The 12,460-nt window shown below is 43.4% G+C and overlaps 2 protein-coding genes across 2 annotated transcripts in view; both read right to left on the bottom strand.

Annotated features, from left to right (window-relative positions):
* The window catches only part of LOC307079159 (uncharacterized protein), a 221,323-nt gene that overhangs the window by 87,142 nt on the left and 121,721 nt on the right, over positions 1–12,460 (bottom strand). The gene's annotated exons all lie outside the window — the stretch shown is intronic.
* LOC307079758 (asialoglycoprotein receptor 1-like) lies at positions 525–3,045 on the bottom strand (the record flags this gene model as incomplete). Its single annotated transcript, XM_079742265.1, has 6 exons — positions 2,700–3,045; positions 2,330–2,472; positions 2,067–2,167; positions 1,825–1,982; positions 909–1,214; positions 525–547 (listed from the first exon to the last, which is right to left on the bottom strand). Exons 2-6 carry the CDS (start codon positions 2,447–2,449, stop codon positions 525–527), a joined length of 708 nt encoding a protein of 235 aa, XP_079598391.1. The 5' UTR covers positions 2,450–2,472; positions 2,700–3,045.

Here is a 12,460-nt window from a genome sequence, read left to right as displayed (position 1 = left end):
GACTTGTATCCATTTTATTGACATAATTATCCCTCCCTGCTATTTTTTAGTTCACCAAAACAACCTGAAACAACTTGAGTCTCACATACTTATGCCACCATACGCCACTAACAGTGCAAGCAGGCCAATGGCGACCAAGCGCCCAGTCCTTCCTCTCTCACTTTAAAAACCACCGCCGCCACTGGTACACATATGTAAACATACGTATAAATATGTACACATACCTAAACATACATACACATACATAAACAAACATACTAATATACACACACAGTATGTGCAATGTGTGTGTAATGGCAGTACAAGTACAATATCTTCAATAATTGTACAATTTCTAGTTCCTATTCCTGTACTGTTTCACTTTCCTTACAATTGGTGATTAAGTTTGCACGTCTGAGTTATAGTTTGCTTTGTTTTTGAGAACGAGTCTGTGGTTTGAGGCTAGGTTCCATTGGACAACATACATGGCTAGTTGTCTGCTTCCGGTAGAAACTAAACGTCAATGGACTTAAAAAACACCTCTTTCACGTCATGACATCCACAAAAACTAGGGAACGGTTCACAGAATTCGTGGTTCGGTTCATATCACGGTTTTGGGTTCGCTAGGTTTTGGGTAAAGCAGGGGATGACACGTGACTATAAAAAAAGTACACATATAAACATATAGTGACAAACACACACAAATATATATATATATATATATACACACCTCAACAAAAGTGTTATGAATACATCATCAACAGTGTTATGAATACATCAACAACAGTGTTATGAATACATCATCAACAGTGTTATGAATACATCAACAACAGTGTTATGAATACATTAACAACAGTGTTATGAATACATCAACAACAACGTTATGAATACATCATCAACAAACATCTCTCCTTGGATCCAGGACTTACCAAAGACAAGCAGCTGAGCGCTGTGATTGGCCGTGCCAGCGCTGTTGCTCGCCATGCAGCAGACCGTGTTCACGCCATACCCCACCCCTCTGACGAAGAGGAAGCCCCTCTCCACCCAGGCCTCTGATTGGTCGTCTGTGCCGTCCCTCTCCAGGGGCCTGCCGTTGTGGAGCCACTCTACTGTGGGCTCCGGCGTGCCGCCGGCGTGGCAGGTATAGCGGGCCGTTTGGCCCACGGGCAACACGTGGGTAGAGGAGTGGAACTCTGTGATGCTGGGGGCCTCCTCCTCCGTGGGCATCACTGAACCTGAAGAAAGCAGGAGGAGAGGAGTGAACGTTTACAACACGGATCTAGAGATGCAGCGTCAGACACTCCCTTCACTCTGTCCTAACACCTGTCCACTAGAGGGCGACCCAGGGGATTCACCCCCAGTATTCTCGCCTGCCTCTTCATACATGATTGAATATCACAGCAGTGTCTACAAAGATCTCCCAGGGAGGGGAAGTCACTCCAGCGCAGAGATTAACGAGGCGGGGGCGGAGCTTGCAGAGAAGAACGCAAAACCGTTCAGCAGCTCAAAGAGAAACTAGTGCAAGTGAACCCAGAGAGGGTTGACCCTTGTGACCTGACATGAGGAGACCGCAATAGAAACATGACCTGAGGAGACCACAATAGAAACCTTACCTTAGTAGACACAATAGAAACCTGACCTTAGTAGACACAATAGAAACCTGACCTTAGTAGACCACAATAGAAACCTGACCTCAATAGACCACAATAGAAACCTTACCTTAGTAGACCTAAACACATCCAACAACCTTTCAACTCTTAAAGAGTGTATTTACTGTATCTATGGCACAGAGAACAGAAAGGAGGAACCGTTCTCCACTCATGAACACAAACAAAGTCTGCGGACCCTTTTTGTTCAGCTCAGCCTCCAGATGATCCAGGTCTACGCTCTTCTCACAGATCCAGTGGTGCTGTCTGTAACACGGTTCTTCAGACCAGCCGTCCTCCCCTGCCACGACACAGTCTCTTGCTCCGCCGTCATCGCGTGGTTTAACGTGTCTCCAACTGAGAACCACGAGGAGGAGACAGAGGAGGTCACTCTGTCACTCTCAGAGAAGAGATGCTGCTGAATAGAGTCTTCAGCCTTACCTTGAGGTCATGGGGGTACCATCCACCCACTTGAAGGTCCCCTCTGTCTCTCGATCACTCAGTCCAATCCAGGAAGGACCCATCAATCTGCTGACAAACACCTGTTTCCAAAGGTAATAGCATCTGTTGTCATGACCACAAAGTACACACACACACACCAGACACACACACAAAATCTCTCTCTCTCTCTTACTTATTCACTCACACAAACAATATGTCTCTCCAACACACACACACACACACACACACACACACACACACACCAGTTCTTCTCTGCTGTTGATGACCACCAGGTCTGCCTTCCTCTGCAGACAGTCTTCTCTACTGGCCCTCCAGCCCTTCTTAGTAGTAGAAATAAGGTAGAAACTCTTGTCGTGAAACATCCAGCCCTGAAGTGTAAATTCATCTGTTGAATGTAAAAGAAAATCCTGAACAAACAGAGAACTGCTTATCTTACGGTCTTCACACAACCCTGAGACCTGACCTTAACAGACCACATAGAAGCATGACCTTAATAGACGACAATAGAAACCTGACCTTAGTAGACCACAATATGAATCACAAAAGCAGAGGGTGTTTTTGAAATGAATGTTAATGACACGATTGATTTAATAACTTGGATAAAACCCTCACCGAGTTCACCCAGTAAGTGCTCTCTCCCCTCCCTCCAGGGTGACGGTGAGTCTAGAACAGAACAGAGGAATACAGAAGATAAGAGCTCTAAAACAGAACAACATCGTCTCTAAACATCACAGGACCCACAGCCAACCAAACACAAAGTCCATAATATTAATACTAATTCAAATAGCAATAACTATAGTCATCAATATCATTATCGTTGCTATTGTTTTTATATTAATATTATTCATATTAGTAACACAAATTCTAACAAAAACAATAATGATCATTATCATTGCTATTATTGCAACAAGAGGTTGAGCTCAACCTCTAGTTGTAATTAAACCCATAGCTATAATGTGGAAACCCCAGTCGATATTGTATTTCATTTCTGAGCGCATAATATAATAACATTTTGCCTATAATGTTACAATGTATAACATTTCGGTTCAGCTATTACGTAACGAAGCAAGCCTAATAATTGTCTCTTTAGTTATGAACCGAGCATCCTTTGTCCATTGTCCCCCACGGCCGATAACCACCGCTGTCTCCACCTGTTGTGGAAGAGGGAGAGACGTGGAGAACCCGACGGTCGGTTCATTATATTGTAATGACCACGGAAGAGGCAGTGGATGAAGTATTGATTAGACAGATTTATTAGATACCACCGCAAATAAACCGTTGGAACACACAAGACCGGTAACCATAGCAACGGCGGTAAACAAACCCCTCGAAGCCCAATCCCCACGCGCTACGGCCATCCGGAGCTCACACAGCTTTTGGCCCTGATATTATATATTAAATTATATAATATTATATACTATTATATATAGAGCTCCGGGAGTGCAAACGGCAACCATCCCTTTCTCCTCCATGCTGCGGTTCAACCCGGACTGCACTGCAGGGAACGGTTGGCCGGTTGAACGCTGATTGGCTGTTACGTTACGTCCCTCAGTCGCCACGCTGTTGAACGCTGATTGGCTGTTACGTTACGTCCCTCAGTGGCCACGCTGTTGAACGCTCATTGGCTGTTACGTTACGTCCCTCAGTGGCCACGCTGTTGAACGCTCATTGGCTGTTACGTTACGTCCCTCAGTGGCCACGCTGTTGAACGCTGATTGGCTGTCTTTGCTGGCGGCAAAGTTGAAATATTTCAACTCCAGCAAAAGTGTCGCGCTGCAAAACCACGTCAATGCGCTAAAGTGTCGCGCTTTAAATCAAATCTTGTCGCGGGTTTTCTGTAGCGAAGTTTTGCCCAATTCCCGTCTCTCCGTTGACGTTGTACGGAACCGTGTCGCCCCTTCGGGTTTGGTGTGAACGCACAGGTCATGTCGCGCCTTCGCGTTGGGTGTGAACGCTCCTTCACTTGTGCGACAGGCCTGCTATTATATAGCAGGGAGATGTTTAAAAACATAACGTCTTACCTGGGCGAGTGTCGCTGCGGTGTGTGCGCGTGCGTGTGTGTTCTTACCTGCGTGTGTGTCGATGGCGGAGCCGTTATGTTTAAAGGCATAACCTCTTACCTGGGCGAGTGTCGCTGCCTTTGTCTTGACGTGCGGTGTGTGCACGTGTGTGTGTCTGTGCTTCCGTGTATGTTCGTGCGCATGTGCGGTGTGTGTGTACATTTGTGAGCGCATAATATACTAACATTTTGCCTATAATGTTGAACAAATAACATATTGGTTCACCTATTACTTCATGAAGCAAGCATAATAATTTTAAGTTCGCCACATTTGAATATCAGAAGATTCAACCCTGAGGGTGATTCACACTTGATGCTTTATATGCGGACATCGATGTCATTCAGACATCGGTAGAATCAAGGGGGGTGGGCTTGCAAGGGGCGGGATATGACGTACGGTCTAAATTCGGTCTTGCAAGACGCGGGATAAGTGCGTCCGCTGACACTGTATTGTGGCGACCACGGGTGTGGGCGCCATGTTCCGGAGCCGCGGGAGATTCTGGGAATTGGGGAAATTGCACGCACGCAATTTCGGCGGGGCGCTGGCAAACCTGCGGGAGGTTCTTGGGGCCATCCGGCGGGCCGGGTTGCGGCTGAACTCTGCCAAATGTTCCCTGCTGGCCAAGGAAACGCTGTTCTTGGGGCACGTGGTAAACGACCATGGCGTAGCTACTAACCCGGCCAAGGCGTCTGCGGTCTGGGACTGGCCAACTTTAGTTGGGGTTATCTCCGCCATGGTTGAGAAGGAATTGGGGGAAAGGAACTTTGGCTTTGACTCCCTGAAGTACATGAACCACGACATGGAGGAGAAAGGGATTGTCTCCCACCGGTGCCCCGCTGCCGCGAGGCACCACCACCACTTAGCACCACCACCACATAGCACCACCACCACATAGCACCACCACCACTTAACACCACCACCACATAGCACCACCACCACTTAACACCACCACCACATAGCACCACCGCCCGGCAGCCGGCAGCGGGCGGCGGGCAGCCAAGACAGGCAGCAGTAGCCTACAGTCACACATAGCCTACACATGAAACATAAGAAAAATAAAACAACTAAAACAGTCGGCAGGGGGGAGGGGGGATTTCTATATCGCAAGACATTTCGGGAGGCTCAGGAGTTGGATAATGCTTAAAGAAAAATAATGTTTTAAACTTGACAAAGAGCCCCTCCTCGACCGCTCTCATCGTACTCTTCAACTGAAGCCGGGACCCGGAGACCGCCCCCGCCCTATAATCGCTCGTCTGCATTATTACACAGACTGTGTCGACATCCTGCGGCGCGCCAGAGCCGAATAGCGGATCAAGATTGGCGATATGGTTATTTCTGTCTTCCCTGACCATACAGCGAAAACGGCCCGGGCTCGAGCCGCTTTTAACAACGTTTGCAGCCTGCTCCGGGAGATACCAAGGATTTGTTTTGGACTGTTCTACCCGGCGCACCTCCCTATTACGCACAACGGTGCCGAGAGGGAATGCACATCACCAGAAAAGGCCAAGGCGTTCATCACAACACTAAGCAAGTAAGATGACTGTCAAAAGAGTAATAATGTTGATGTTGCAATCTACCTCTTTATGGTCACTCGCTAGTTATTTGATCTTCACACCAAGTTATATGACGTTAAAGTGGACTTGTTTATATTTGCCCTAATGTTCATCACTGCCAAGTTTGCAGGAGCCCAAGCTTAACTATTCTGCTCCTGTTAGGTCAAAGCTGTAAGTATGTTTCTTACTGATTCGACTCTCTGAGTTCTCCATCGTTTGGGGATGGGGTCGTTGTAAGTGCTTTGGGGTGGGAGGGAGGGAGGGGGGGAGCGGACTTTGTTTTCTATTTTGGCTGTTATGTCTACCTTGTGTTTAGTTTTCTTTTGTCATGCTTTTTTTTCCATTTTTCTCCCTTTTTTTGGGGGGGTGGGTGTGGGGCTCCGTGCTCATTGTCTTTCTATATCTTAGCATTTAACAAATGACTGCTAATACTAGTATTTCGGGAATCCCTCACTTTGGTTCCTCTGTGAGGTTTGTGAGCTGGAATATTAAAGGTATGGGGAGCCCCATTAAGAGGTTGAAAGTATTTGCTCATTCGAGACGTCTAAAACCTGATTTAGTGTTTCTACAGGAGACTCATATGCGCACTAAGGACCAGGTCAGACTAAAATGCACCTGGGTTTCTGAGGTATATCATTCAAATTTCAATTCTAAAGCCAGAGGGGTTGCCATTTTAATTAGTAATAAAATTCAATTTTCAGCTTCCAAAATTATTTCTGATACGAATGGCCGATATTTAATCATCTCAGGTACACTGTCTCATGTTCCCATTTTACTGGTAAATATATATGCCCCCAATTTTGATGACCCACACTTTATGAATAAGCTATTTGAGTCCCTCCCTTCGTTGAACAACACCCTGCTTATATTTGGTGGCGAAATGAACTGTGTAATTGACCCCAAACTTGACCGCTCTACTCCCCGCTCCCTGACCCCATCGTCAATGTCAAAGGAAATTTCTGACTTTATGTCAAAAATGGGTTGCATTGATCCTTGGAGATTCCTTAACCCCCGTTTAAAAGAATACTCCTTATTTTCACCAATGCATCAGTCCATTTCTCGGATAAATTATTATTTTATTGATGCCAAACTGATTTCTAAAGTGAAAGCTGCTGAATATCATCCTATTGTTATTTCTGACCATGCCCCTCTCTCTCTGGATATTCAGTTCTCCCCTTAACCTAAGTACTCTGGTTTATGGAGGTTCAATACCTTACTTTTGTCAGACCAAAAGTTCAATAAGTTCATTGCGACCACAATTTATGATTAATCAGAACGAGTTGGAACCTATATCTTCTTCATTGTTGTGGGAATCACTAAAAGCGGTCTTGCGGGGCCAAATAATTTCCTTTTCTGCATATTTGAACAAAACCTGTATAAATAAACTTCAAGAACTCTCCACTAATATTAGTAATTTAGATTATCAACTTGCAGCCGGCCCCTGTCCTACTTTGCTCAAACGTCGTGTAGACTTACAGACTGAATTTGATCTCATCACAACCACTGATGCGGACCGTCTGCTTTTGCGCTCACGCTCTACATATGATGAACATGGGGATCAGGCAGGTCGACTCCTGGCTCACCAGCTACGCTGCCAGGGAGCCTCGCGTATAATTGCTGAGATAAAAGATTTGTCTGGCAATTTACATACTGACCCTACTTCCATTAGCTCGGTTTTTTCATCTTTCTATTCTTCCCTATATAAGTCAGAGTCATCATCCGACCCCACCGAAACTAATTCTTTCTTAGACAGTCTAAACTTCCCTGTAATAAATCCAGACGTTGCCAAACAACTCGACTCACCACTAACGGTAGAGGAAATCACTTGCGCTATGAAAATCATCCAAAATAATAAAGCTCCTGGCCCTGACGGATACCCAGTTGAATTTTTAAATTATTTCAGCATAAACTGGCCCCCCTGTTGCATTCTGTTTACATTGAATCTTTACAGAATGGCTCTCTGCTTCCCACTTTGAGGCAAGCCTCAATAAGTCTGCTTCTAAAGAAGAATAAAGACCTTAAGCTCAGCAGCTCATATAGACCCCTCTCGTTAATAAATGTGGATGCTAAGATCCTGGGTAAGGCTGTGGCCCATCGCTTGGAAAACATTCTCCCCACTATTGTCTCAGAGGAACAAACTGGATTCGTAAAAGGATGCCAGCTGTTCTATAATGTACACACCCTCTTAAATATAATTTATTCTAAAAGCACCACTAGTTATCTCTGTTGACGCCGAAAAAGCTTTTGACAGGGTCAAATGGGACTACTTGCTGGATGTGTTGAACAAATTTGGTATGGGTACTATATTCAATTTGTGGGTATGCCTGCTTTATACAGCCCCACAAGCCAGCGTCACTACAAATGGCATTCAATCCAGCGTCTTTACTCTGTCTCGTGGCACTCGGCAGGGATGTCCCCTTTATTATTTGCCTTAGCAATAGAACCCCTGTCTATCTATCTTAGGTCCTCTCCCATTTTCACCGGTATATCAAGGTCGGACATGGTATTTAAGCTTTCTCTTTACGCGGATGACCTATTACTGTATGTCTTGGACCCAGTTCGTTCTATACCAGCCATCTTATCCTTCCTAAAGACATTTGTTTCATTTTCAGGGTATAAAGTGAATATTTCTAGGACTGAATGCTATCCTATTAATGCTTCTGCACTACAACTTAATCAGGCTAATATTCCTTTTAAGTTTAGCCCATCTGGCTTCAAGTGTCTGGGGATCAATGTAACAAGAACATTAAAGTTACTTTTTTCTTCCAACTTTTCCCCCCTTCTGCCAACATCAAATCTGACCTTCAAAGGTGAAGAAGTTTACCCTTGTCTTTGATTGGAAGAATTAATACAGTAAAAATGAACATTCTGCCAAAATTTCTGTTTTGCTTAAACTTCTGTTCTGCCAAAATTTCTGTCTCACCCTATTTTTGCCTAAAAGTCTTTTTAAAACCATTGATCAAATTATTTCAGGCTTCTTATGGTGTGGAAAGTTTCCCAGAGTCTGTAAATCATTATTGGAGAGATGCAAATTTAATGGTGGTTTATCCCTCCCTATTTTTCAACTGTATTACTGGGCGGCACGCATCACCAAAATTACATTTTGGTTTAATTCAAGTGATCCACCATGGTGTAAGTTGGTGGCTCAGTCTTGTGTTTTGTCTTCTCTATTGGCTCTACTTACCTCCTCTATCCCAACCTGCCCCTCTGGCTTCACAAACAACCAAGTAGTAAGTTCCACACTCAAGATCTGGTACCAATTCAGGAGACAGTTTAAATTTACTTCGGCTTAAGCTTCAGCTCCCTTACTAAAGAATCACCTATTCAAACCCGCAATCACAGACTCCACCTTTTCTGTATGGCACGGTAAAGGCCTGATATTTTTTAAAGACCTGTATAGAGATGGTATTTTCCATAGCTTTATAGACCTGTCTTGTGTATATCAGCTCCCTCCCTCTCATTTATTTCGCTATTTTCAAATCAGACACTGTGTCAAATCGCTATTTCCAACCTTCCCCTCTTCACCTACGATTCAGTTGTGGGAAGAGTTTCTCTGTTCCAACCCCTTTCAAAAATCTCTAATTTCCAAAACATATGACAAACTCCTGTCCTATGACAGCTTACCATCCACCAAGGTCAAGGCGGCCTGGGAACAGGAACTCGAGCTGAACTTGGAGGATAACTAGTGGGAGTTAGCTCTTGACAAAATTCATTAAAGCTCAACTTGCGCTCGTTTGACGCTCATACAGTTCAAAGTGATATTTAGAGTCCATTTTTCCAAAGCTCGACTGTCACAAAATTTATCCCAGTGTCATCGATTGCTGCGACAGATGTCATTCTTCATCCTGTAATTTAGCCCATATGTTTTATTCTTGCCCTCTACTATCTCGCTTTTGGCAGAACTACTTTGATACAATGTCAAAAATACTTTTGAGGACAATAACTGTCCCTCCCCATATTGCTATATTTGGGATTCCTGAAGAGTACAACCGTTATACTTCCAAGCACTTAGACATTTTAGCCTCCACCTCTTTACTGGCAAGACGGCAGCTTCTCCTTAACTGGAAGTCAACTAAAGCTCCCTCCAGCTCTCGATGGCTCAGTGATGTCATGTCTTTCCTCAAGTTAGAGAAGATTAAATATTCACTGTGAGGTAACACAGACAAGTTCTACAACAAGTAGAAATCCTTCTTAATGTTTTTCAATCAGTGGAACTCCCCCTGGTGGAGTAATTGTGTGTGTCACTGATTTTAGAAAAGTAATGTCGTAGGTACTTGGGTGCCAGTTTATTTCTTATCTTGTAGACTAAACACAGTTTGAGTTGGGAAACTCTCTCTTCCACTTTGCGCCACAGACAGGAGAAGTGGTCAGGAAGAAGATGTGTACTGGGATGGAGTTTGAGGACCACTCTGATCAGTTCATTTGACAGATCTGTAGCTAGCCAGTGTACCAAGATGTACAGGCATAGTCAAAATGGCATTGAACAAGAGCATCGGCTAGGGTTTTCAAGGTGTTACTATCCAAGAGGCTGAAAATTCTAGCCAGGAACTTAGTCCTTTGGCTCACCTTTGAGATAACTCTTTGGGCCATAAACGCCCCTGATTATTTGTTGTCTAATATACAGCCTAAGTAAGTGACCACTTCGTTGTCCATAATTTCAACATCACCTACTACTACCCTAAACCCCAAAGACTTTCTATGTTTGTCTCTGGACCCAAAAATAATTGAGTCTGTTTTGTCAAGGTGGAGAGACAGCTTGTTATCTGTCAACCAAGCACTGAGGTTAAGGAATTCTATGCTAAGCAGCCTTTCCACCTCTGATTTCTCTTCATGAGAGACTAGAATAGCAGAGTCGTCTGCAAATAAAAACAGATTGCAATCTATGGCTGACGGCATATCATTCACATATGACAAAAAGAAGAGAGGACCTAAAATACTCCCCTGGGGAACTCCACATGTTAATTTTAGTCATGAGGACAAGGTCCCTTCCACATCCACCACCTGTTCTCTGCCAACCAGGTATGACCTCACCCACTGGAGAGATGTATCAGGAAATCCCAGGGCTTTGCGTTTGTTAAAGAGGATATCATACTGGACTGTGTCAAACACCTTTTGAAGGTCTATTAAAGGGGACATCTAATACCACCAGGTGTGAGTGTGATTAGCCATTATAAGCAGGTTTGAAAATGTGCAGCATTGTGACATCACAGATGGGCGTGTCCATCTAGATGTGTGACGGCTAGATGGACACGCCAACCTGTGATGTCACAATGCTGCACATTTTCAAACCTGCTTGTAATGGCTAATCACACTCACACCTGGTGGTATGAGATGTCCCCTTTAACACCATGCCACAAAAATTCCCCTGATCCACCTCTTTCCTGATGAAGTCTGTAAGATAGAGCAGACTGATTGGAAGTCAAATAAGAGGTTCTGCTCTGCTAAATACCCGTATATTTTCTCATAAATTATCCTTTCAACAATTTTTGAAATTTAACACCGGATAGATATGGGCGGAAATTTCCAGGATCAGATTTGAGCCCCTTTTTACAGAAGGGTATCACTCTTGCCACCTTAAATTTATTGGGCAAATGGTTATTTGTAATGGATACATTTATAAGATGAGTTATGACAGGAGTGATTTTTTCTGCAGCATCCCTAAGAAATTTGGCAGGAATGTTGTCAAAACCGGTAGCCTTGGAAGGATTCAGGCCTTTGAGTTTTTTTAGTACCAACTCCTCTGTTACTTGTTTGAAATAAAAGGTGTTTGGCTGGACTCCCTTTTCTTCATAAAACTTGTGCACCTTCTGTGGATCACTAAGAAACACCAGAAGTAGAGGGAAGCTTCTGCACCAGGTTACTTGCAATTGTTGTGAAGAAACTATTAAAAGGTACTTCCCACCATTTTTTTATCATATGATATGGACCTATTTATATCCAGGCCTACTTCACTTTGTTTTTTCTTAGGGTTCTCTTTCGTCCCCAAAGGCCTAAGAGTTGCCCACAATTTCTTGGGATCCTTTTTATGCTCCTCAATTTTAGACCTAAAAAAAATCCTTTTTCGCCTCATCCACCATTCACTGTACCTTATTTCTAAGTGTTTTATATTCTTTAAAAAGAACAAGCAGTTTGGTTCTTTTAAACTCCCTTAAGATTTTACCTCTCAAGTGAATGGTGTCCAAGATATCATTGATACCAGTTTTAACTGATGATCTGTTTAATCCTGGTCTCTTTTAATGGGGCTATCTTGTCAAGTACTTCCAAGAAAGTAGATTGAAATTGATCCCATGCTGTATCAACATCACATATGTTTGTAATTTCCATCCAGTTAATATTATTAAGTATGTCCTGAAATTTGTTAAGATCATACACTTTTAAACTTCTGCTCTTCAGAGATTTCTGACATTTTATCTGAGCCCCCTAACTTTCCTGGTACAGTAGGTTAAAAAATGGTGACTAATTCCATACACAATGACACCACTTTGTATGATTTTACATGTGTCAGATACCATAATATGATCAATAGCAGTTTGGCTATGTTCAGTTATTTTGGTTGGAACATTAATTAATTGAGTTTGAGCCTAACCCAATTAATTAATGTTAAAAAAAACGCATGGTCTAACCATTAGACCATGCATTTTTAAGAAATCACAAAAGCCATTGTACAGTGGACCTTCAGTATTTAAAACATCAATATTATTATCTGCCATTAAGATGACTTCCTTGTTTAAAAAGTAATGACAACATGCACATATGCATT

This window comes from Pollachius pollachius (assembly GCF_949987615.1).
Source record: "Pollachius pollachius genome assembly, chromosome: 8".
NCBI classification, from domain to species: domain Eukaryota; kingdom Metazoa; phylum Chordata; class Actinopteri; order Gadiformes; family Gadidae; genus Pollachius; species Pollachius pollachius.
This window is presented reverse-complemented; position numbering and strand designations above follow the sequence as displayed.